The following is a 27372-nucleotide window of genomic DNA, read 5'->3' as shown; positions in this document are numbered from 1 at the left end:
TTTTCCTGCTAAATGTGAAGTCGATAGCTTCAAATGTCGGGCAGTTATCGTGTTTCATAGCGACGTCCAAAAAACAGTCGAAAATCGAAAAAAATATATGGACGCCGAAGCTTGAACGCAGCAATTTATTTTTATTTGGGGCGTGTAGCATAAACCGTTCGGAAGTTATCGTCGAAAAACCCTGCAACAGAGAACAGACAAGAAAATATTTTTTTTTCCAAGCTGATCAGTTCTGTACCAATGGCGGTCCTCTAGGACCTACCGTTACCGAGATCTCCAGTTTAGTGAGGAGGGCATATACTTTCAAAAAGAATCGAGTTCATCGATTTTTCGAAAGTAATAACGCCTCTTGTTGGAAAACACTTAGTATGTATGCTTACAGAGGGAGAAGAAATAAAAAAATAAACTTATCACTGACAAGCCTATCTACAAGAATTTTCCTCCACTGCTGTTCTCATCAAAAAGTATTTTTTATGTCTGTCATTTTTTAGTCCAGTTGTCTACCCCATCTAGACATGGTGTATGTTTAAAAGTTAACCGTCATTGTTACCGGGTTTCCATTACCACAGGTTATAGATGAGGCTTTTATTCTCGTCAAATAATATCGGAGACAAACTGATAATTTACTTCCAATTTCCAAATGCCCACTTATTGGAGTTCCCAGCATCCCCCTACCGGAGGATAATAATTTGGTTGGATAATCTTAGGGTGCGGAATTGAAGCCTGCCCTGTTTTAAATGGAATTTTCGCTTGAGGGTAAATACCGGCAGATAGTGCCAGTCACCCCAACTTGCGTAACTCGAAAGTCCCAATTGGAGAGGACATCCTTCGCAGGAAACCAATCACGATAACAAAGTCAAGGAAATGATATCCGGTAGTAGAAATTTTCAGCATTATTTTAAAAAACTAGTTACCTTTGGATATAAGGCTCGGTATAATGCCCGTTAACGACCAAGCGTGTTTATTTTGTGATCGAAATTACCGAGAGTCGCGCGTCTTTATATTCCGCCGTTCAATCTGGAGTATATGACCACCTACCGTATTATTACGCCTAATAATAACACCGTAACGTATTTCGGGTCATTTAAGCTCGAATAGATTCGTAATCATAATCCTAAAGACTTGAGAATAGCTATGCGCCGTAATATAAACAATGTTAATTTTTTATCGGTATTATTAACTGTAATGAAAGTAAAACACAAAAAAAAACACACACGCAGCGGGTTATTTTCGAAACCATCTTGATCGATTTGAATACATTAACTTTTAACGTCCGTTCGCGAAGCATTTTTTATAAACTAAATTATGTTCCTCCTGCTTCTTCTAGTTCCGTCTTCAAGCCAAGGTTGAATCCAATCATAACTAGGCGGATTTTATTTGCAGCTGTTGTAAACAGCTGGAGTTCAAGTTCAAGCAAGTTTAACAATTTTTTCATCTACTAGATTCTTCCCCTTGCTTGGCTTTTTCTTCTATTTATTTTTCCCGTCATCAAGTTTCGTAGTAGCAGTTAGTATGATCTGTCACAAGATGATCAATATATTCAAGTTTCTTTCATTTTTTCCTGGTTTCTTCATTAAGTCTAAACGAGAGGTTAGAGCACAGTTAAGGCAGTTACAGCAGACATATGTTTCCAAAACTAGGTATAAAACCTCTACACTTCTCGCGAAATAGGGTGGAACTCCCACAGACTTCTACTCCTTATTTGAAGGGAGATTTTGACGAATATACCAAACTTTTATAAGAAGTAGCCAAAGAACTATGCATTTGGTTTCTGGGTTCATTTACCTAAAAGTTATTTAGACCCAGAATGGAGGAAAGTCTTAATTCTATGTTGCATACAGATGATGGTTGTAAATCTTTTTGTACGGAGGAATATTTGGCACCTATGTGGCATTTTGCTGTGTATTGTGTTTATTTGTGTTTATTTTTTTTATTGTGTGGTGTGTTGTGTTTAAACTTGATATATCGCCATCTTTCTTAAAAATTCATCATAGTTTTAAGTTACTTAAGCTCTGCATAGACCAGACTTTGATTGAATTTTAAACTATTCATTGCTTTCTGATAAGTTTATCATTGATTTTTTTCTACTCCCGTCTGTAAAATACCTAATTACACACCCATCTGGCGTGCGGGAAGCGTCACTTTACCTCGTCAGTTTCGTTTCCCACGAATCCGAGCCACATCGGACATTTCCGGGATTTTACTGCACGGATGTTTTCGGAGATATTCCCCACGCTTTGAATTTTGACGTTTGTCAATTATGACGGTCATGTCACTGGATGTATTCGTGTTGTTTTGCGAAAATGTACCCAAAAACTAACGGTCGTATGTAACATGTTCGGTAAACTTTTTAAGTCATTCGTCCAATGCCGTTTATCGCACTTCTTGCATAATATGCTATTATATTTTTCTACTCCCGTCTGCAAAATACCTAATTACCCACTGATCTAGCGTGCGAGAAGCGTCACTTTACCACGTCAGTTTCGTTTCCCACGAATCCGAGCCACTTCTGACATTTCCGGGATTTTACGGCACGGATTTGGGAGCAATCGGATGTTTTCGGAGATATTTCCCACGGTTTGAATTTTGACGTTTGTCAATTCTGACGGTCATGTCAGTGAATGTATTCGTGTTGTTTTGCGAAAATGTACCTGAAAACTAATGGTCGTAGAAAAAGTATAGTATGCAACACGTTCGGTAAACTTTTTAACTCACTCGTTTATTAAAAACTCGCTCCGCTCGTGTCAAATAAACTCGTGAGTCAAATGCCGTTTACCGCACTTGTTGCATAATATACTATTGTGGCGTTTTTTTCATAAGAAAATGATAAAAGTCTAAGGAAAAACTTTTGTTTTTCCTTCCTCGTCCTAGTTCTGTGTAAATCTTGCCAGCATGGACCGAAACTTGCTGGTCTGTTGTGATTCTGTCCGCAGTCCAGAATTTGATTAAATTTTGAAGGATTCCTTCGTTGCTTCACTCAATTTCATTCATGACTTGTTCTGGTAAAGTTCATTCTATCATTAATTCTCTATTTGGTGGCGGTTCTTCGTAAGGAAACGATAAAAGTCTAAAGAAAAACTTAACGTAATATTTCTGGCGGTGAAAATTCAATTTCTACTTGCCTGTATAGTCTTTCAATAACGGGAACGTTAATAGAGACAATCGAAATCAACCATTAGATAAAAAAAAACTAACGACAAAGGAGAAGAAGCCAATCGCTGAAGGGTTTTAGCCCGCAGCAGACGTGGAGCGGTCGTGTCGGCAGGTCGTTTTTAAATAGTTTGGTGGGACTATTCTTCCATCGCATCCACACACAATGATGATGACTTTTATAATGACGATAATGCGGCTGGGTAAGTCAGCAGGCGCCTTCATCTCGTCATCTAATTGCGGTTCAATCTTTGAACTGACAAGGACCGAAACCGATTCGGCTTAGATAAAGTCTTTCACGGTGCCCACTTTTTTATTTGTTTTGGAAAAAATTAATAACGAGAGAGGTAATATTTAGAAGCGCCGGTCCGTTGCTATAGAGAACGTTATGAAATTGGCTTTGTGGGCTTAATAATTCGTCTTCGACATCGGCAACAACTGAAGACGACATTTTTAAAATTTTGTTATCCAGAATTTACTGTTTTGATGTTATTAAAACTATTTTTAGAACGTTTTAGTACTCAGGCTACTAAACAATTTAATATTAATGTCAAAAATCTTCCTTTAGGACACCTTAGCTGTCACTAGTAGTTTGTCACGGTTAACCTAGCAAAAGTACTTTTCTCAAAATCAAATGAATAGGGAACAAGTTAGTTTTAACTGAGATTTAAGCAGGCAAATATTTTGTACAATGGAATATCACATTATTAATTTAATTTTAAAATTGTTTAGTTAATCACTATTTACTCTACGTCCACGGCATGTTTCAGCATTTCTTTTGACGTGGCTCTCTTATGCGTCTTGAATCGGACATTCTAGAATTTGAAGAAACTCACATATGTTTGTATTTTTTCGACATATTTTTTTAAATGACGCCACATATATTGTGGTAACTGTGCTGCGAGCTTCTTGTGCCTCTTCTGATAGATGTTTAACTGATAAAATTAATTGATCTATTACATCAGCCCCATGAATCTTACGAACACTGGCAGGAAATTAAACTAGTTATGGTTTTTTTTTCATAATTTACAAAGAACCGTCGTACTGTATTCTCATCATTACTGATCTACCTCTAGGTTGATTTCGAATAAGAAGCTGGAAGGAAAACATTCCACTTTTTTGCAAAAATGTTACTTTAAAACCGTTCCTTAGAAATAATGACATCATGTCAAATATATACACTTACACCATTTTATTAGTTAGAAAATACGTAATATTTAATAGTATATATATTAGGGACTTACCGGTCGATACCATTATCATTATCAATATACATTAATGCCATTATTAATTTAAATATCTGTTATAAAACCCATTAAAACAACCATGATTTGGACCTGGGCAGTGATGTTTCGTTTTTCATACATGACGACAAATAGTGAAATGAGTGGCAAGAAAAATGAGTTCGCTGTATAATATTACGTCATTTTAAGATATTTTGATTTTTCGTAGTTTGAAAATCTCACTAGTATTTTTAAGAAAAAAAAAGTCATACAAACATTGGACCCTAAAGGCTTCGTTTTCGACATATCCAGACTGTTCGAAATTTGAAGAAGATGTATAAAAATATTTCGGAAAACTAGTCGATCACTTTTACCTAAATCTGTTTTTGTTGCGGCACAAAGGGGGCTCCTGAAATATTTGAGAATTGAGCGTAAACGTTTGAGCCTGAACAGTAAAATGTAAATTAGTAACATTCAGGCACGTTCTAAAAGTATCATCTTTAATAGAATAATAATAATAATTACCGCAATATTATAATTACTGCAATATAATTTTATAATAACGAACGGCTTTAAGCTATAGGTAGGCATTGCAATTAAATATTGATTACTTAATTACAGAGTATTGATATAAGCAATAAAATTGGGCTTCGAATTTATTTTCCGTTAAAAGCATTTTTTTGAATATTGTGTCCATATCGGCGTCCATGATTTTTCGTTTTATTCTTAAAAAATTGCTCATTTTCTTTTCATTACTAGAAATAAGTTGGTCTATTTATTTTTAGAAACAAATTTAAATATAACGTTGAAACATTAAATGCTATTTAAATGACATTCACAATTTAAATAAAAAATTAAACGTTAAGAAAAAATGTACTTCTTAAATTATTATGAAAAATGTCACCGTCAGTTCATGACCCTTTTTTTTCATTTTTATCTTTTTATGTACTTTTTTTAATACATTTAATCAATCATGTTCTCTGTTGTTTCTTCTTCTTTATTGTTTGTCAAATATCTGGGAGGGATAAATAGATGACCAGAACCTAAAATACCAAGAATTACGACCATAAGTTTCAATAGTGAATAAAAAAAAAGGAATTTTATTAAAAGCCTTAAAAATTATGTTCATGCCCAAAATATTGGGCTATTTCTCTCGCAATCACTCTAAATATCTTCGTAGCACCTATGGTACTGATGACCTGAAATGAATTTGGGCCAACCATGTTTTTTATAGTGGTCTAAGCTAAATAGCAGTCTAATTAGTAACTAAAAGACACGTAAAACCAAACAGTAACAATTTTCTAACATATCAGATTCTTTTCCAATAGTTCATACGTGTGATTATAATATTACACACTATATACGTTATTCCGTTTATTTTCGAGATAATGGCAAAAATAGAACAAAAACGGGTTATCTTTATTTTATTACAACTTAAAAATTAAGATAGTAAATAAGCTGTTATCTCAGAAAGTTGTTTAGCGTTTTGGTAAATATGCCATTTGCTAAAACTTGACTGCTAAATTTTGTTTTTTTATTTAGGTACTTGGATATCTTTACCGTGCGTTCAATTTATCTTGATAACATTTTAATTGGCTGTAATTTTTAACATTTTAAACATTATAATTCCTGCATACCTTTTTAGCATTTAATCCGTTACCGTGTTCCGCAAATTTCTTTGTCAGCCTTGGAAATATCTGTTTGCAGAGACTCGGCGCTTTGGATAAAGTCTAATACACTGACGACGAACTGCAGTTGCACTTTTATTATTCATTAAGTATGCTTGAAGCATATCACTCTTTGCACGGATGCAAAATTCGCGAAAACCCATTTTAACATTAATGACTTGGACAATAATTCAACCATCAACGTTGTCTACTAATATGTCAAAGATACACAAATTTTTATTTTTCAGTCTCTCTTTGAAAGTATATAAAAATGTCCTATTTTTGCCGATTTGTCAAAAATGAGTGGACTAAATTATAAAGTGTGTTACACTATTGTAATCGGAATAAGATATTCTATTAAACACATATATAATATACAGAGTGTTCAGTTTTAAAAAAAATATGTTAGACAATTGATGGTGTTTTGTTTTATACGTCACTTGGAAAAAAACTTGGTTACTAACCACACATTTTGTTTTTTGTTTACATTGATATCTCTAAGAACAAAATGGTTCCAGCCAATTAAAGTGTTATCTAGATAAATTGAGCGCACGGTACATCACCCGAACCTTGTAGGTCGCTTTCTCCACGCCTCTTCTAATCTAATTAAATTTACTTTGCGCAAACAAGCAAATAGTTCAAACTCATGCTACATCTTTGACATTTATATTGTTCTACATATTATTCGGTTGCTCCTTAGTCAAAGACAAACCGCAGGAATTTCAACCTTGATACGCCGCTGATCGGTATGCAAAAATATGGTCCTTATAGAATTCTCAGACGCGTCGCCTCGCTTTCCTGGTGTCGCCCCGGTTGAATCACGACAAGCGACGTTTTTACACGCACTCGTAGATCCTATATCTAGAAATCGTCGAGATCGTGACATCGCGCGGCATCGTCGCCAATTGTGGTACCATCTGACTCAGTCTACGTGATCGGATCTTTCCGCTTTTGATCTCGCCGCCGACGCGACGGTCGGCGTAGGAGTTAAAGGGGGAAAGGCGCGACGATGTCCCCTCCCTCCTTTAAATATTTCATAAACCGTGTCATGACCATTTCCAAACAATATATTCGTTCGGTACTATATACAATAGGAGACGGAGAAATAATCTTTCCCGCTATAGGTACACATAAAGTGCCGCGCGCTGTCAAGCTATGTCGCGCGAGTTAGTCTCATTCTGTGAGTCGGTATGCAACCCACTACCCACCCATACTTATTTGATTCGAAATATTTCAGATATTTTGATTGTCCGCTGAAAATTCCCGTGATTTATTAAAAAAAAACAAGAAATTTTTGCCGGTAATGCTTTTGCTATGTTTTATTAACATACGGAATGATTATTTTTAAAAGCCATTTTGCCCCAGAAAGCGACAAGCCTGCTCTCCTACGCCTACATGAAACACAGATCAAAAAAAGTTATTCAGTAAGTAGGTATAAGTAGAGGTATATAGGTATAGGTATCACTGGCTATAAACTACCATTGTAGCGATTTTTCATTGGGACCTTCTAAATAATAATAATAAAAATAAACTTTCTTTATTAATAATCCGGTACCCACCCATACTTATTCGATTGGAAATATTTCAGATATTTTGATGGTCCGCTTAAAATTGCAGTTACTTACCTATTAAAAAAACCAACAAATATTTGCTTTTGCCATTTTAGTTAACATGGCAGCGTATGAATATTTTTAAATCCATTTTGCCCATAACCATTTAAAAGAAAAGAAAAGTCGCTTATAATGAGATGATTAACACAGCGAAGTCTAAACCGGACATCACTCGACTCGACCAATATAAAAAAACGGGACTTTGTTGATATATTACGTTAAAAATTTCATTTTTTACATTTTAGATTCCTGAGGTTGATATTCTCCTTTTTAGGAAGATATGTATTGAATTTAGACTGTTTGGTTCACCTGATGGTCTCATCAATTAGATATCATTAAGCGTCTCTGCTTATAGCTAGCTATATTATATTTTACTTACGTAGGAAAAAACGAAAAAAAAAAGCTACGGTGTTATATTGTATAAATTTATCTTTGTGTCGTCCAAAAGTGCAATTTTAATATTTAGTGATTATTATTAGATACGTCTTGCTGGTCATACAGGGACTTACTAGCACGTTGAGGCCCGCCTACACCTACACGAACCGCAAATCACAAAAAGTTATTCAAATAAGGAAATAGGATTATAGAAATCACTGGATTGTAAGCGATCTCTCTCCGAATATATAGGTTCCAGTTTTCATTGAGTTCTTCTAAATAGTGGTAATAATAAACTGTCTTATATTACATCATGAGTTGTAACACAGAAGCGGCGGCATTCGCGCTATTCTATGTAACCAGAAAAACCTGGAAAGAAGACTAAATTAAGGAAATATCAAATTAAATACGCACATACATCCATCTATACCATTCCATGATATTTTTATTTTATACCATTATTGTCCCCAAAATATACATCCGCAAATACAATAAATAGACGGACATCCTAAACTACTCTTTTGCTAGAGAGCCTGATAAACAATATGTACGCTTATTTAAAGGGCTTTATTGTCTTGATTTAATTATACTGTCATTATTAAAAAACTAGCCATACACGTTTCAACCGCTTTTGTGTATTTGGAATACAATTTATCAATTTATTAGTTACTTATTAATTAATTCGTGCCAAAAGTATTTTCGCTAAACCCAATTATTTTTTTTATTCAATAAAATTCTCAAATCACGCGTAAGCAAATTAAAAAGGAGAAGCATAATTAATCACATTAAAAAAATAAATCAGTTAGTCTGGTTAACGCATAGATACTTTAAAAATATGAGGTTCTGAGGTACTATTTATTATACTTAAATTGTTTGAAAATGTTTTAATAAATACTTAATTCATTGTTTCATCAAATTCGCTACAGAAAAAATACCAGAAAGGACGGGGATTTTTGCTAGGAAAAAATTGCAATGACGTAGATAGGAAAATATGAAGGGTGACTACATAAGGTAGGAGAAAATAATTCCCGATAAGGGCAATAAATAAAGAGCTCTGCGGGATTATAACGTAACAATATTATATTTTCATAATGACTTTTGGAGATAATACAAATCACATCCATTGTCTTTGAGAGCTCTTTGGAAATATACAATACAAGACTCCAATACACAAAACAGGAAAACAATTACACCCGCCTATGCAACAGGTTTTTTTTTAATTCGTTCATTGCTAACATCATAGTATTGCTGCATTTTTGCCCAGTCTTTGCAATTGCAATATTCGAAAACACCTTTTCACTTGAAGCAGTAATTATTAACTAATTTTTTTCCATTATTATTTCAAAAAACTAAATCAAATAAGCATATAAAAAAGCAACGCACAGAAAAGACAAATATAATAAAATTAAACGGTGCTAAGTCTATACATATTACTAGAAGCTGTTTATAAAAATGATCTTTCTCAAAGTCATCAACTACAGTTGGGCGGAAAATTAAGCAAAAAAAGCACCCTTCAAATCAAACATGGTGATTTACTTTGATGCATCTACTAGTGAGCTATCCGCCACCTAATTATTTATTTTTTATTTAATTCCTACCTACCTTTTCTAAATTTTAAATGTGGCCAATATTTTTAAATCGGCGAAGCGCAGTTGACAGGCATCCAAAATTTTTCTAATTGTAATTACCATAAGTAGTGACGATTATGAAAAAAAAATCAGTGCTTAGTGGATGCGTAAATAAAGTACAAATCAGCGTAAATTAGCGCGGATTCTAAACCAAAATACCGCCACATAAACATGCTGCTGAAATAACACCTTCCACTTCACATTAAGTACGTTCTTAATAAAGTGCTTGTTTACAAAATAATAGATGCCATATCATTCATAGAACGTTGTAATTTGTTAAGCTGCCCAACCACCATGCGCAGTTCTTATTAGAGATAAAAACCGAAGGCGTGGTTTGGTAACAAATGGCAACGGCGCTGATTGGTTCTGGATGTTCGCCACGCCCACCTCGGTTTCACACAGAAGGGGAACCTTTGATTTTCAGCTATTCCCCTTCCGAGAAAATAGTGAGCTATGTGATCTCGACAATAGTAGTACAGAGACATCCTAGTGCGTTGTGATTTCGATTGTTTTTGGGGGAACAATAACGCGATTGTGTGTCTGCATGATTTAGTACGCAGAGAAAGTGGCGAGATAGTGGCGATTATGTTAACCGATGTCACTCCTACCGCGGGACATTTCTACGGGGCTCAAATACCGGCGATGACTATGAATGTCAAAGCAACCGTAAGTCGATAAACTATATTCTTAGTATATATAGTTGCCTTCGACAATTTTGCCTGGTTGATTCTTTGCCATTGCAAAATAAAACAGACTTAAATATATTTTCTATAATATGCACATCTTAAGTTGGTCTGCGTTAATGTTGGCGTCTGTTAATAATTAATTACTATCTGTCCAACTATCATTGCGACAATGTTGAATAAATCGTAATATAGAGTTTAGTTGTGATTTAAGTTTTATGCCAGGCGAAAGAAATTTTTTAACTGCGGTTAAGCACATTTTCTTGTCTACTTAATATTCCACTTCTGTCTACGAGAATAAAAACAGCTGATTTCGGGTTAAATTTTTAATGCAAGTACAATATCGGTGTTGGTGGTTTACCCATATATAGTGTACGAGGGATAAAATACAAGTCATACAGGAGGATACTGAATCATTTTCATCAATTTTTTGAGATCATTTTTTGCTAATTTTTGCTAATTATTTATGTATATTTGCATGGAAAAAAGAAAGCGTTTTTATAAGATAAAAATTATTACTTGAATCCTTTCCATTTTATTATTTTTTTAATTGTTTGTGGTGTGAAGATGGTAAATTTGAAGAAAAGATATTATACTGACTATAATATAATTTTCACGATATACTTAACACCTAGGTATAGGCATAGGGCGCTAAGACGTAATTAGAGTAAGTAATGCTCTAGCGTTGTGTAACAACACGCCGATTTGATGACTGATGAGTTCATTTTTCCTCTTGTCAATGCCTAAAGATTATCGGCTATTATTTCGATGGTTACCTTGTGAACGAATTAAGTTCAAAACAGAACCTATTTTACACTCGATATCCTAGCTTTTGAGCATGTAGGTATATAATTGTAGTTTTATGTTAATTAAAATTATAATAACTAAATACTACTACATCATAAATACCATCCGGATTGCTACAGAGTAATCCTCCTTATCATTTCTGTTGCACAGTCATAGTACTGACGCTCGATGAGTAATTTTAATTTAATAATTTTAATTATTATCTTAATTATTTTAGTTTCATTACTTTTTTCTTCATCATTAAGAGTCAGATTCTTATACCAAGTACACAATTTAATGATATGTTATTAGTTTCTTTGCGCGGTGTTACCGAAACAGCTGTCACACACCAATAAATATTTTGTAAAATATTAACATCGTTTTATTATTATTTTTTAATATGCTGATATGAATAATAATGGCAACAATTAATATCGTCACAATTGACTAATTTTCGCATATACTCTCGGGGGTGCCACAGGTCCATTTTAGGTCCTCTGTTATTTATTGTGTATACTTCGGACATTCTAAAATCATAAACTTGATATTAAAGTCAAGCGTTTGCCGACGATACACAAATTTATTATTGTTTTGATGTTGATGATCTTGTGGAGGTAGAATAAAACATAAATCACGATCTACGAAGTTTGAATGAACTGTCCAAAACCCATAATCTTAAGTTGAACCCTACAAAATCTTCATTATTACTTTTTGGTAATGAAAATAAGATTAAAGGGATCAAAATTTCTTTAAATATTTTAATTGATGGCACAGTGCTTAACTTCGTTAATAATTCTAAGAACTTGGGCATTTGCATAGATAGCGAGCTAAGATTTAAATAAAATTTGGAAAGCATATTTCAAAAGGCACTAAAAATATTATACAGTAATAAACACATTTTAAGTCAAAAGTTGCGCGAGTCCTCTGTATTACCAAATTTTAATTATTGTCATTTTGAATATGGTTTCCGTTTAGATAATGAAAGTGAGTGTAGAATTCACAAAATTCAAAACCAACGTGTGCGCTTTGTGTATGGTTTAAGAATATATGATCATATTTCTAATTTTTATAAACAGATTGGGTGGCTTAAGATGGAGTCTCGTAGAAGAATACATTTCTGTACTTTTTTAATGGAGACTATTAACGATCCTGATACTCCGTATTCGATTCTGGAACGAATAGTGTTTAGACGAGAAGTACATAACAGGGATGTTTAAAATTAAATATAAGAAAAAAATATTGCATCTACAGATTTTTTGTGCTTTAAAAATTCGTAGCTGAGATAAGACGCCATTATCAATTTTTTTTTAAACTTTGTCCTATACTATTGTGCGGCGCACTGGTTGAGTCGAGTAGCTAATTCCAAGCTAGACTGCGCCAGTCGTACAACTAATTGGTCTCTGTATTATATGTTTGTTATGCTATGATCTGAAATTAGTGAAGAAAAGCTTGGGCAATGCGAATATAATATAGTAACAATAAATGAAATACCATATACTTGCACCAGTGCAAATTGTGTCTGCGACGCCATAGTATTACTATATCACGAGTCGCATAAACAAGCATCCATATGCTGCTAAACGCGGAAAAAAAACGATTATTCTCGACCGATGTCGCGTTAAAGAAAAGTGATTTCGAACAATCGTATCCACACATTTGGCCTGGCACTTAAAAAGCGCAACGTCTACCTCACGCTGTTCTCTTTACACGTTTTGATGGACCGGCGCAGCGTGAGATTACCCAAACAAACGCCGCTCCGATAGGTACCTAAAACCTCTTAAAACTCGGTGGATTAGGCCAATTAGGAATTGGAAGCGTTCGGAACTTATTATAAAGCAGGCGCAACACCGTACGACTTTCAGATCATTCGAGGACTCGGATTTCTTTGTTTAATTAGAAACAAGAGTAAACTGCGCTGGAGCAAACATATTTTAACGCGTCGCAATTCTTTATGTCTTATACTGATCACGCGCATCGAGATATGAGATTTAAGGATGTGTTTAGATCAATCCTTTAATTCTTGCCAGCTTTATTAAGTAGATCTTTCTAGGATGGGGGTGTGACATTACATATATTTAGAATAAGTTTGAGAATTTCAGTAAAAACATCTACTAAAAACTCTTCTATACAGACATATTAGATTATTATTTGTACTTCTATGACGTAGGTGCTGTATATAATTAGAATGTTATATGAGGGCCTGCCAGAAGAGCACCTACGTAATTCTGACGACGCTTCTTTGTAAAATAAATATCTTGTTGATTTTGCTTCCCCTGTTCCAATATAGAATTCCGCATGTCAATAATGCAATACGCCCATAATAATAGTTTGACATATTTCGAATTTAAACTTTTTCTCAAGACTATTTATTGGTTTCTTATGACGTCCACATATTTTAGTAACTAACCAAAACTATACTTCTTCCAGATGTACCTAGACTTCATAATAATAATAATAATATTCATTTCGCAACAAAATAATGCAGCAAGTATTACAAAATTTAACCTTACCGTTGCAAAAAGAAAGTTGAAAACATGTACAAAAAGTTTAAGTTCAACCCCTAGAGGCTGAAAGTAATATTGAAATAGATACGTGCACTTTATGTCCAATCCTTAACAAGCAGTAAATAGATAAGTTTTTTACAATTACACATAATCGTTCTCGAAAAGGTACTTTCTATAGAGACCCTTAAATAAGTTTTCAATTCTTCTCCATTGTACAGATTATAGACGTTATAAGAGAAAGAAGATCTTTGAAAGAGGATTGGTTAGTTGATGCGGTGAAGTCGATACCTCAAGTTCAGCGTATGCACGTCAGTACGAAAGCTAATTTGATTAAAAAGGTACCGGCAACGCTTATTAAATATTATATTATGAAACAATGTAACTGAATGGAATTTACCCCTACTTTCCCTTGTTAACGCCGTTGTTTCTTCAAATGTGTATGAAAGTGGATCCCTGGCGCGTATACCATGAATGAAAAATAAACACGTCTTTCGGAACCTTTGTATTATGTTGATGTTACACAAATCCAAACATGGACATTTATACAGTATCACAAAAATTAAGCGACTTAAACCAACGAATTATTTTTAATGACTTTGACAACAATTGTCTGTTTTGATATAACACCTTCATATTGTCATATGCAGTGCGTATCATCTTATTAAAATGAGGTTTAAAAGACAGATTAATTACCGAAATCTAATCCCAATTTTCTACCAGTATAGGAGCATTTTTTTCAATTTTCATGCAAAAAGTATCTTGACTAGTGTCACACGTGCAATTGTATTAATCTTTTTAGATTTTTATTTATTAATATTTCAAATATCGGCCAATCACCTGTAGATTTTGCTTTTGTGCCAATTATTTTTGTTTGTAAATAAAAAACTATCAACTTAAATTTTTTGTGCAAGTGCAAAAAAGTGTTATGGAATTTTTAGTCTTGACATTGATTCTTAATTTGATGTTTTCTATTATGTTCTTTAATGTCAAATAATTGTTAATTTCAAAATGTTCTTTCAATTTTCTTCTAAATCGTCTATATACCTATGGAGGTATTCTCTTATAACGATTACCGAAAGATTACGTAGAGATAATATTTCGGTAACAACAAAGCAGAGATTTTCGTTACTGTAGCGGATGCCTTAAAATTCACCCTTTTATAGGGCAGACATTGTTGTGCAAACATCACCTATTCAAAAATAGAAATTACAAGTATTGGCTTACGAAAATGTCGGTTAAATCCAAATACCCGAGTTTAAACTGGACAGGTCAGACCCCCGCTCTTTTGTCAGCAATGCTCTTATCCCCGCCTATTGTTAAGATTCTATCGAAAATCGGATTCTCTTAAGCTACTTTGAGTTGAGAACCCTTGAGACACTCTATGGCATAAAAGCGGACAAGACTTCCCACAATTAGGGAAGCTAGTTTGTTTATCTTGTAGAATATTGGAAATACTTCGGTTGTGTCTATATGAGTGACGATATATATATATATATATATATATATATATATATATATATATATATATATATATATATATATATATATATATATATATATATATATATATATATATATATATATATATATATATATATATATATATATATATATATATATATATATATATATATATATATATATATATATATATATTAAATTTCGAAGTAATTTTTGTTAACTGTGTATGATAAGGGGAGCAAAAAAAATTGAATACCTTATTAAAAAAATCGACAATTAATTTTCAAATATTATATAATTTCTCTCACTAACAAAATTACATAAGAACACGAAGTAAAGAAAAACAAATTTGATATTTAAAAATAGAAATTAACAGCAGAAAGTTGCAGATAGGCAGGGGGCCAAAATTAGTAATTACAAAGTCCTTTGTAAAATATTGGTGATGTAAGGAAGAATTAAGACAATTACTAATTGTAATAATTTTAGTTTTCTAAAATTAAATTTTCGGCAGGACCTACGGAATTTAATTTTTTGATATGTTCCTTAATAATATGCTTTTGACGTAACGCTTAATTACAAACCATTGGAACCGTAATACTTTCTGAAAAATGACCACCATTACTGATAGACTCCTCCGCGTCGTTACTATAATTTCTGTCCAATTAAAGATTGATTTGAAAAGAGTCAAAGAGCTCCGCATCGAGCCCGCCTTTAATGAAAAGTTGTAAATATTTAATTCTGGTATTTGAAACGAAGCGCTCGTTAGATCATTTCGTGTAACAGTTTATTCCCAAGCAATTTGTCAACAGAAAAAATGCCTCGATAATGAAGATATGATGGACGGCAATTTTCTGAATTAGTAATGGCCAACCAAATCTGTTTTCGTATCGGGACTTCGTTCGCAATTGGAAAAATTGTGTTTCGTTCGATTTCCTAGTCAAAATAATAATTTTAGTTGGCGTTTAGTCGTGGAAACGATTGTGTACGAGAAGCATTAAGTTTATGCTGGTTAAAACTAACCAGATTTTATACTTTTTAAGTGCTAATTTTTAAAGATATCAGTGGATTTTAAACGGGTTGTCCATTTTGAATTCTCAGTTGTTGTTGAATTTGTTTTTTTTTTTCACTAACTCAAGTCAAATGAAATCATTATTTGTTGTTGGGAATATAACTAAAATTACAAGAATTGTAAATCATTAGGTTAAATAAAGAGAACTTTTTAACGATTGTTAAATAAGGCTTAATTAAGTCTTAAACGACCTACTCAAAAACTCCTATACTTATGATATAATGCACGTAGGTACATATCTATCTCAAATAATAAAGCAGAGAAAAATAACCATACTGGCAGTGCACGCAAGGCAGAAGAAGATTGACTTGATTATAAAACACTCCTTTTAAATAATGTCTTAAACTTTCAATTTTCATTCATAGACTATATGCAAAATAAAAATGTATTCAAAACTGGGCTCGTTCAGTCTGCAAGAATGCAACTTTCCTGCTTGGGGCAACAATTTCTGACTAAGCATTAAAAACATACAATTAAAGCTTGTCAATGGTTTTTAAAAAGCCCGTTTTAGTATCACGCGGATGAAAATAGTGTATATATTTACTACAGCTAGACCTCGCTGAAAGAAAAAATGTAAAAAGGTATCTTTCTGTCGACAGGACGTAAGAATTGTTGGTTTTGAAATTGAAGCATAAATAACAATTATTGTTGCCTAATTGTCACTTTCAATGAATCTAGAAGTTTATAAGGTACAGGTATAATAGGTATATGTGTATAGAAGACGTTTCTTCAGTATTAAATTATTTCAAAATAAGAAAAATTTTATGGTCGAGCCTCCTCAAAACGTTTAAATTTCGAATTAAAACTTGCGAAAACTCTTAAGATGTAAATCAGTGGCTTCATTGGCATTTCACAATAAATAATTTGAGAAAAAACTGAAAAGTACGTATAATCCTATTCTTTCATGATAAAATTGATTATGTTCAAAAATAAAATTGAAAACAATTTCAAGAGACGATAATACTTCCGCTTAGGAGGAAATAACCTTAAGAATTACTTGGGAAACAAAATAATGCTTTCACTAGTGGAAATGAGGTGACGAAAATCTATTTAACACAATTAATTAGAAATACTGAGCATTTTTTATTATAATTTAATGATGCTTTCATTGACGTGTTTGGACTTCTTCTTTGTTTGTCATATTAAAATAAAGAAGAAGACAGATGTACTCCAAAAATACCGAAGCGTTTGAACTAAAACTAAAAGTCTCAGAAAACTCTATAATTGTCGTAGTTTTTTCGAGATTGGGATCGAGGTGTGATTGCGCCGAGGATTTTGCATATTTCCGGTTCGATTTTCAACATTTCATATCGCGAAAAATTCCTAAAATGAAAAAATCACCCGTCAAGGTCGACTCGTGCGCGCGGATACTTAACGACTTGCGGTCCGACACGCGTAAAAAATTACCCGAACCTTCAGACGGCGAACGCTTTGTCTTCCAGTCATTTCAAATTTTCGTTACATACGGTTAAATTCTCCGGATTTCTTCCGAAACGGCGGTAAAGGGCGTGAAATTTTCAAATAAATCGTTTCGCCTCTTCTAATTTTAGCGTCCGCTTGGCACGTTAGGTTAACTGTGCGTCGTTAACGACTTCATTTAATGCGAAGAGGACAATTTTGTAAACGCCGACAGCCGGGCTAATTTTAATATTTTTTTAATAATAAAAGGCAGCGACAGAGAAAAGGCGTGCGTGTAATGGCGGCGAGAAAAAAAAGAGCGACGCGTTATAAATGGACCGAATTCTAACGGTTTTTTTTTGTAGGTAAATGTTTAAGGCATTGTCGTTTCTTGCGCCATATTACGTTAGTTTTGCCAGTCAATATTTTAATTAAAAGTTTTTTTTTCTCCATCTAACCCTTGGGCAATTTCATATTTCCTCCCGGTTTTTGAGTGGTGACCATGAGATTTTGACTTCGGATTCTCCTTGCGATCCATACTTAAAATTCCTACCTCTTTGAATATAGCTGCACACGATCAGCGAGGCCTGTCAGTTCGAACTGAACAGTCGCCTGAACGTGTATATGTTCCGGTCGAACTGTCAGTTGAGACTGTTGGATTTCTTTTTACTCAAAGCAAATCCTAAGCCGAGGCCATGATGATGATTGAGACTGATATTTCATATTCGCCTGAACGTGAGGAGGGTGATCAGTTCATCAGGCAACCAGTCTTCAGGCGGACTGTTCAGTTCGAACTGACAGGTCTGCCGGATCGTGTGGAGCCGGCTTTAGAAACCGACATCTAACTCTGCGGAGAAAACGCATTTAGAACTATTCCCTGTTTTTAACCAACTGTCTTTTTTACATATTTTTTGCAAATTGCATGCATAGAGATTAGTGTCCTCCAAAGTTCAGTCTTAGACTCTGTATTCTTCATGTTATATGTAAATTGTATATTAAAAATTTTATCTGATACGTTTTTTGTACTGTATGCGGATGATCATTCGTTGGTGTTGTGTGGAAATGACGATGACCTGTCAGAGGAGTACTGTAGGGTACTCGATAGAAAATTAAGTTATATTTTCAATGCAAGGAAAACGCTATAAACTATAAGGTTCCATAACTAACAGAAACAATGTAATAATTTTAATTAATATCTGTTTGGGCAATGACACTATCGCAAAGGTGCCTACTGTGCGGTTTCTAGGAATGAGTTTGGAGGGATGTTTAAACTGGAAGTCTCATTGTGATACTCTTATTTCAACTCTAAATAGTGTAAACTATCTTTTAGCAATAGTATCGTATCTTTTAAAAAAAAAAATGCAGAGTAAGATATATGATGGCATTTAAAAAAATTAACTGATAATTTCCGCGTAAAACTTTGAATATCTTTTTAAAAGCTCATATTTCCAAATTATGTTAGCACTTGTGCATACTTATCACCTACTCCTTATATCAATAAACACAAAGGTTTTATTTATTTATTACATTTATTTTTATGTACCATTGCCGCGCAAATTTCAATAAAAAAACAAATTTCCAATTGTTTGCAACTTTTGTGTAGTTAACGAAGAATGCTATCAGTAGTTAGGAACGATCTTTCTTTAATTTGGAATTACCCTACTATTTACAACAATTACCATCTGCGACTTTACGTTAAATAAATTAAGCTATTAAAATATATGTATACAGGATGCTATAAACGGTTACTAATTGTCTGGGCTGAAGATATGTGGGCCGTCCAAATGACCTTTGCAACGTGAGTAACACGTTAATACATTTAAAAAATGTTTTTAAAACCATCTTGCAAAACTTTTAACGAATCTATTGGACCAAATAAAGTATCTAATTACTCTAGAATTCAGCTAAATCAAATAAATCGCTGTTTTTTTCAACAAATTAAGCTGGCGAAACAAATTTGAGCATTGAGCATTGTGTGAAATGCAATTGGTATTAATAGAGCGTGTCAAAATGCTTCTTTTTTCAACTCGAGGACTATTAACATGCGGTAATTTTTATAATTACATTTGTTTTTTTTATTGTTGTTTGGATTGTTGCTGCGTTTCAAACGTTTCCATGGCGACACGTTTAGTTTTAGCTTACACTCGGTAATAATTAGTGAACATTTTAAAAGTTGTTAATTCAAATTAAATGTTGCGGGGATTTCAGAAGAAACAACAGAGCTTTGGAACTATAAGCTTCCCGTTATGTACATCATTCAGTTGTCAGGAAGAAGTTTTTATTTTATTAGGTCAATGTAGCAACTTTCCAATTGTTTAACATCAATAACATATCGATAACACTGTAGGAGAGTTTTCACTAACCCCCGTTTCGGTTTCTTTATTGTTTTTTTTGTTTTAACTAGCGGAAACTGGAAATGGGCTTTCAAAATGTGCTTTTTATCACATTCTGAGCATGTTCCAGACTTTTATGAATTGGCATGTTTTGATGTTTTTAAGAAGTCGTATTGCATCTATGAAATTAATATTTAACTTCTTGATGCTTTTAATTTGTCAAGATATATTTAATAGAACCAAGATCATTTTAGTAATATCTGGAATAATTCCCAACTTTTTTAAACTGTAAAAATTAGTGTCAAAAAACTGCAAAAATTTGTATTATTGATATAGCAACATGGCATTTTGTTCTAAATTTAAATCTCTCGTAATTTAAGTTGTGTTTAGTGGTGATCCTTGAGAAAATTTGGAATAATAAAGGAAATTAGTGATGATTACTGGCAATTTGTACTAATTTATGTAAGAACTGGTACACCGGATTTTATTTTATTGAAATTACTTGGTATACGATTTTTTTTAAGTGGCACTATGAAATTAATTGTTATTGAAGGAGGATGTATCCTATCGTATAGCTATCGGTCGCAAAGAACAGCTCAACATATGCCGGTGCGAAACCATCTGTCCAAGAGAAATCAAACAAAACTTGTTTTTCATTTGGTTTAATTCGAACATATATTCAATCATACTTGTGATTTGGGTTGACAAGTTTTCCACTACAATAGAGCCACACGTGATACGATTTTGTCGGCCCTGTATGGCACATATACCTGACCCGAAAACTTTCTCGGTTAATCACATCCAAAGAAACTCGAATATTTCAATCCCGACGATTTTCTTTTTCCGCCTATGTTGTAATTTGCAATTAAATTTGCTCGACGGCTAAATTTAGATAACCGAAAGGTCGAGGCAAAAGGAAAGGATTGGTTGATCGAAAAAAATGGCTTTCACTGTTTATAAGTACCGTATATGTTAGACAAATTGGAAGTTAAGTAGTCCTAGAATATTCGAAAAACAAGTTTTTAAATTATTCAAGTGCATAATAGATTATGGGTAAGCCGTTTCACGTGATTGTGTTAGGCAAACTTTAAATTGGAACAATATTTTATACTAGCATTTCGTTTTGGTTGGATAAAACGATGTAGGAAAATGATATACATATATTTTGAAAATATAAATAAAAATATGTTGCACATAAGAATTTTCTCATGGAAAGCTGGCTTCAGTATTATCCATTCTTCCACTCTTTAGCGAAAACTCAATATATGGTGCCACACTTACGAATGAGAGATAATATTACTTTTCATTGTAAATATTTGTTATGAACCATAATTTTGATATTTTTTTTGCGATATTAACACACACAGCGTTAGATTTATTAAGGCGAATTCAAAGGAGCTTCAAGTTAATCAAGCTATTTATTTCAGTCTAACTTACAAATTTAATGTAGCACTCCTTTTTTGTTTTTTAATTGTGTATTTTGTTAATTTTCTTCACTACTGAAACTATTTTAGTTGGTTTTTTAGTTTTTAGTTTTTTATAATTTTTATAACAACTATCTTTAAAAATGTAGGCACTAACACCGGAGAAAAGATTTAACGTCGTGTGTTTGACGTTTTCGTATAATTTTCTTGTATTAACTCAAAAAATTTCAATTTGAATGAATCAATTTGTTCGACATCACGGTTTATAGAAAATTGTAACAAAAATTGCAGAAAATAACTATGGATAATGTTTAAAAAAGCTGACGTTGTAAAGTGACACCTGAGAGGCGACACGTCTTATGGCAAATCTGAATGTCATCGTGTAGCTGGAAAGATTAATAACTACTAACAACTAAAATCGAAATCTTCAAGTTTCGATTGTAATTTTGCACTGTATTCTGTAGTTCTTCCCCAAGGTACGGTTGGTGAACCCAGATTCGAGCATCAGCTCTGTACAGCTTCAAGTGATGCCTGAAATGTCCCACTTCAAAATCAATTAGATAATATATAACTCTAGACACCCTAACATACGATTTACCATTGAAATAGAAACCAATAACAACCTCCCATTTTTAGATATTCTTATTAATAGAAAATCAGACCTAACATTGGGTCATTGTGTTTACATTGTCAACTATCTTATTTATAGAGCCGTAAAACTATTTCACTTCACCATAACCTTACAATAGCAATGAAGCTGAAAGCAATCCCATAATTACCACTGTTGTCCTTCCTTACATTCAAAACATCACTGACCACATATCAAAAGTTCTAGAGAAATATCAGATTTACCACTTGTCCAAAACTCTCTCAACATCTTAGATCCGTCACAGACAAAATTCCATTTGAGATACCAGGAGTTTATAGCATTCCATGCATATGAGGCAAAAAATACATTGAGGAGACCGGACGAAAAATATCAACTAGGCTTAACCTTAAGACTAAGACAAATGAACTCATCAGCAGTTGCCGAACACAATGACGAAACCGGACATAATATTTTATTCGATAAAACTAAAATTATTGTACGTAATCAATTCTTCCACCAATAAAAAGTCCGAGAGTCTATAGAAATCTATAAGCAACCTAACAGTCTTAACCGCGACTCAGGTCTTTACCTGTCAGCAATATGGGAATCAGTCATCCGAGACTGTATTTGTGCCCCTCATTTAGCTCGGCCTACCTTCAAGAATATGGTACAGAGTAAAATGCGAGCCAGTTTCAGTGAAGCTCTGAAGGAGCCAACAGGATGATTGGCGAAACGTTAGCTAGTTCGAATATACAAAAACCGACGCAAGAGGAATCCAGAAGTTTTATAAAAAGTAGATAATGCACGAATCTGATTGAAAGGTGTTGTGCGATGCCAAACGTCAGAAAGGTCATATTCTTTACTAAAAAAATAATATAATATAATAATGCATACACCGTTGGATTTCTCACTTTTCTTACGAACTCGTGGTCAGTATGGTATTCGGCCAATTCAAACTTCAATTTAATTTAATAGAAACATCGTTGGACGGTCGCGGTGTGTATAGAAACCGATTATTAAGTGCAAAGTGCCAGCGCAAAACAGAAGCTGCAAACGGCTACTGGCGATTTGCGAAATTAAATGTGCCGCCGTTTATTTAAAACAATCCAACTACTTGCTCTCTGCTGGTCTACCTACTGCGCGCGAGACGCTACCAGTGTTTAATTCCGAGACAATAAATAAAGAGAAAAACAACTGTCAGAGAACGTCGACGATCCTAATGAGTTTCGGCTATAATAAACAAGGTCCCGCAATAACAAATCTGTATGCATGAGTAGCTCGAGGGGGTCAATTTTTATGAGGGCCTTTTTGAAATAGATAGCTCCCCTAAGAGCTGACACTTCCGAAAACCCGAGTGGCTGGTAAGCAATAAAAACGTTTTGAGAGCGGTTAAAGACCGACGATGCATCGTTCATGGTTCCCGATTTTAGTGACATTGTTACAGCTTTCTTGGTTTCGGTTTAGATAAATTGATCTTAAATCAACCGGGCGATGATAGCCCAGCACTAAGTAAACATAGTTTTCTCAACACACCGTGTAAGAGCCTGGGCCTGTATATAGAGTGTGAACTTTGATTTAGAGGAGAGGAGAAGGGGTTATGGTGCATTAAAACTAAGTTACCTTCACAGACGATGGCTTATCACGGGAAACCAAAAAACTTCTCTGTGTTCCTCATTTCGTTTAGAGTGATTGTTCGTGGTTTTAATTTACAACACAAAAGTCTACTAACGATACCGGAGCATAGAATCTTATAATATTGCCAATTTAATTGACTCACTATATTTGTCCAGTTTTGACTACACCTGCTGTATATTGAAATGTAGGTTAAAACGGGTACTCCTACAGCTTTTTTTGAATTTTGAATCTGCGTTCATCTCAGATGAAATAAAATAAAACACTTATGGTTTAGAACCCACATTATTTATCAATATTTTTATTACCTGCTACCCCTACCCCATTTCCATTCCTCCATTGAATTATTTGTCTAGTGTGCCTTGACCATCAGAAATGACTAACATCAAAAGACCATGTTCAAAATTTACCGAAAACATTCGACCGTTCTCAAACCAGTGACAAAAATTGCAGAAAATGGCTCCCGATAATGGTTAAAAAAGCTAACCTTGCAAAGTGACATCTTGCACACACCCGATTAGTGCATAATTAAGAGTAGGGAGTAGAGCATTATGGCACTGACCACATATCAAAAGTTATAAAGAAATCTAACGTCAAATCCAGATTTACCACTTGTCCGAAAATCTCTCAACATCTTCGATCCGTTAAAGGCAAAATTCCATTTGAGATGCCAGGAGTTTACAGCATTTAATAAAGCTGACCTTGCAAACACCCTATTAGTGCATAATTGAGAGTAGGGAGTAAAACATTATGTCAACTGAGATTCTCGTCAATCCACTATATTCCGATTTTCTTATCTACTGCTTTAGTTAATCGTCTTGCACATTCTATTGTTTCAGCTTTCTTATCATTTCGCTTATAAAGTTGTAATGTAGTTTTTTCTGTTGTAGATATAGTTGCGGTGTTTTGTTTCGCCCACAAGTTAAATTTCTTCTTCTTTGGTACAACCAAAACCATATTTCTCTTCTGTGCCATTTTATTTGCCACCCTCATATACATACCTCGCTTGTTGGCGTTTTTGAGAATCGAAAGAAATTATTTTCACTGTCTGGTGTTTATTTTTATACAGTTTTTCGTGAACTGCGATTATTAGAACCCATCATTTAGCTTTGTAGGGCTTAATAAAGACGTCTTAGAAATCGGCTGAACATTTCCGCCGCAAAAATTTAATTTGCCACGGGAAACGTACCTTTGGATGAATGTTTGGAAACCGCAACATGCCGTTTTCGAAAACATCTGTCGCGCTGGTATTATTTATGGCTTATACGGCAGAATAAAAAAATAACACGCAGCAATGATTAATTACTATTTATTGTCCTTTTTTAAAAGCAGAAACGTTCGAGGTTAGGAATTCGTATTGTCGTTATTTATCTAAATCTTCTGAATTTTATTCAGGAAATATGATTATGATGTTCGATATTGAATAGGGATTATTGGTATTTTTGCTTTTGCTATTTTTAACACTAGCAACTCTTCTCAGCTTGAGTACGTAAGGGCGTTACAAATTTGCTACTGTAGATGAAATATCTGACAAAGAGTTAAATAATACAGTTCTCCCGTAGGCAACGCTTGAATTCCATATAGTTTTGCATCTAGTATCATAATGGAGGCCATATTTTCAATCCGATATTTCCCGGGATTTGCGTTTTAAAGTCTTATGTAAGTTAGGGAAAATACAGTGTCACCAAACTCCACATCATCTGGGAACATTTTTTTTAATATGTTTTCACAAATATTGTTTCTCGGGATAGCTTGTGCATCAAAAATAATAAATTTTCGAAAAGTTAGAAAACGTTTAAAGTATCGAGTACACTTTAATTTCTGGTTTTTTTCAAACCTTTTTTTTTTGGTGATTTTTGGTCATTTAAATGGTAATGGTAATTGGCAATTAAAAGAAATTCTCATGAAACTACTTAGACGACTAGCAAATTTAATAAATTTAACGTGGTTTTAATAGTTTAAAACCAAATAAGTTTAGTTGATTTTATGACAATTCCGGGAGGTAACCGACTAAAGAAAAATAGAATAAAAACATGAATAGTTATTTGAGTTAATATTAAGAAGTAAACTTAAAGACACGTTATATTAAAGTACACACTCTAGTCCATCTGAGTTAGTTTACTTCTTATGTCTTTAAATTTGGGTGTGCCAAAAAATGGTTAGTATTGCAAAAAATGAAAAATAATCATTTTTTGTCCACGTGGCACGTTTACTAAAAAACTGAAAAGGAAACAATTTTTTGCAATAAAATTTTTCGATATTTTCAAAAATGACCTATTTTTTAAAAAAAAATTTATTAATATTTTCAATTTTGACTGGTAAAGGAAAATGTCACAATAAAATCTTCGCAAGTTGATTCGTTTGCTATTTCTGGTGCACAACTTATACCGAGGATTAAAATTTGCATAAACTAATTAATGATGTTGGTTGAGTTAAAGTTATAAAATATTTGTAAACAAACTTCACTATTTATTACTATTTGTGTATAGTCTGGTGTATCTTTTCTATGTAATTAACCCTTTGTGCTTTAATTTTCCAGAACTTCTAGTTAAACATAAATGACTGTATCCTTAGACCTGGATGCGTTATTGTCTGCTGCTACTAATAATCGTGATATCCTAACATTTTAAAGATTGATACGTGGTTTTTCTATGAAAAAAAAAAATTAATTATTGCCGAACATAAAAAATTCTCTTTGTTGAAAACGATTTGTCTTCAACCATTCCGGAACTATTTCGTCGAATTTGTGACCAACGGAAAATGACTTTTTAATAATGACATTTCGTCCGACACATAACAAACGGAACGTCTAAGACCTAATGTAAAATTGATTGGTGCGCAAAGTGGTCGCAGCTACCCTTCGGAGACTAACAAGGATAACAGCTGTCGTGGGCGTGCACCACCGAATTTTTATGCCTTGATGGCGCAGCATATGGCGGCCTATTTGTGGTCGCTATAGAAAGTTAAGGTCATGAAATCAAAATAAAAACCAGATTTGGCGGGCAACGAGCAGACATTAACGGTTTCTATAGCTTCTTTAAGGAGAGGAGTCAGCTTAAAATTATCGAGTGCCAAAATGTTATATCGACGAAAGTGCGTCCGGAATTGTCTTTGGATCAAGTCATTATACCTGCGGTTATTGCGACCAAAACCGGTCAGATGTGGAATAAATATACGTCAATTATTGTAAGGCATGTTTATAATCGTCGTTGTGTTGACGGTATGCTCTTACAGTTAACATAATAAAAGCATCTGACGCAAACAAGCCCATGTTTTAAAGGTGTGCGACTACTACTTTCAAATACTTAACCAACTTACAATTGTTTGCGCTGATACAAGGTGTTTCAAAAAAACTTGCGCTAACGCTGGATTGGAGATCCGTCATCCAAAACAAAGGGTTCATACGGGGTATTAAACATTAAAATGAAAGAACGGTTTATTGTTAAAATTTGGCAACGTTATTTATAATGAAAAACGCCTAATTTTTCCTAAAATACTTTGTCTTACAGTATTGTCAAAGAGATGCACGCTATTGCTTTTTTTTCAATTTTTGTTGATTACTTTGAATGAACTACAGCCACCGAAAATGGTGAAAATTGACAAAACCTATTTTTATAAATATTTTTTGTCAAAGCAATTCATTGATAACATAAAAAAGAACAGCCAATTTGAAACCTTTTATTGTAATATGTGACCGTCATTTCCTGATTTTGGCATAAACTCAAAAAAAAAAAAATTAACGTATTTATGTACTGATGACTCGTGGCGTGACTCAGGGTAGCATACTCGGATCACGTCTCTTCAGTGTATATACTGCGGACTTGGGTAATTGTGTAAATA

The 27372-nt window shown here is 33.6% G+C and overlaps 1 protein-coding gene and 2 long non-coding RNA genes across 3 annotated transcripts in view; 1 reads left to right on the top strand and 2 right to left on the bottom strand.

Annotated features, from left to right (window-relative positions):
- Nucleotides 1-489: 489 nt before the first annotated feature.
- LOC132703795 (uncharacterized) lies at nucleotides 490-3065 on the bottom strand. The gene is made up of 3 exons (XR_009619145.1): nucleotides 2474-3065; nucleotides 2148-2420; nucleotides 490-2094 (listed from the first exon to the last, which is right to left on the bottom strand). It is a non-coding gene; the product is annotated as an uncharacterized LOC132703795 (long non-coding RNA).
- Nucleotides 3066-3128: 63 nt separating this feature from the next.
- On the bottom strand, nucleotides 3129-9919 carry LOC132703794 (uncharacterized). The gene is made up of 3 exons (XR_009619144.1): nucleotides 9628-9919; nucleotides 8160-8394; nucleotides 3129-5416 (listed from the first exon to the last, which is right to left on the bottom strand). It is a non-coding gene; the product is annotated as an uncharacterized LOC132703794 (long non-coding RNA).
- A 179-nt stretch (nucleotides 9920-10098) lies between these two features.
- The window catches only part of LOC132703605 (transcription factor Sp9), a 37166-nt gene continuing 19892 nt past the window's right edge, over nucleotides 10099-27372 (top strand). Inside the window, exon 1 of the mRNA XM_060672959.1 lies at nucleotides 10099-10319. Within this exon, the coding sequence (XP_060528942.1) occupies nucleotides 10239-10319 (81 nt within the window). The 5' untranslated portion in view covers nucleotides 10099-10238. The remainder of the gene's footprint in view (nucleotides 10320-27372) is intronic.

Source organism: Cylas formicarius, unplaced genomic scaffold, assembly GCF_029955315.1.
Source record: "Cylas formicarius isolate icCylForm1 unplaced genomic scaffold, icCylForm1.1 PGA_scaffold_6__28_contigs__length_40554024, whole genome shotgun sequence".
Lineage (NCBI taxonomy): Eukaryota > Metazoa > Arthropoda > Insecta > Coleoptera > Brentidae > Cylas > Cylas formicarius.
This window is presented reverse-complemented; position numbering and strand designations above follow the sequence as displayed.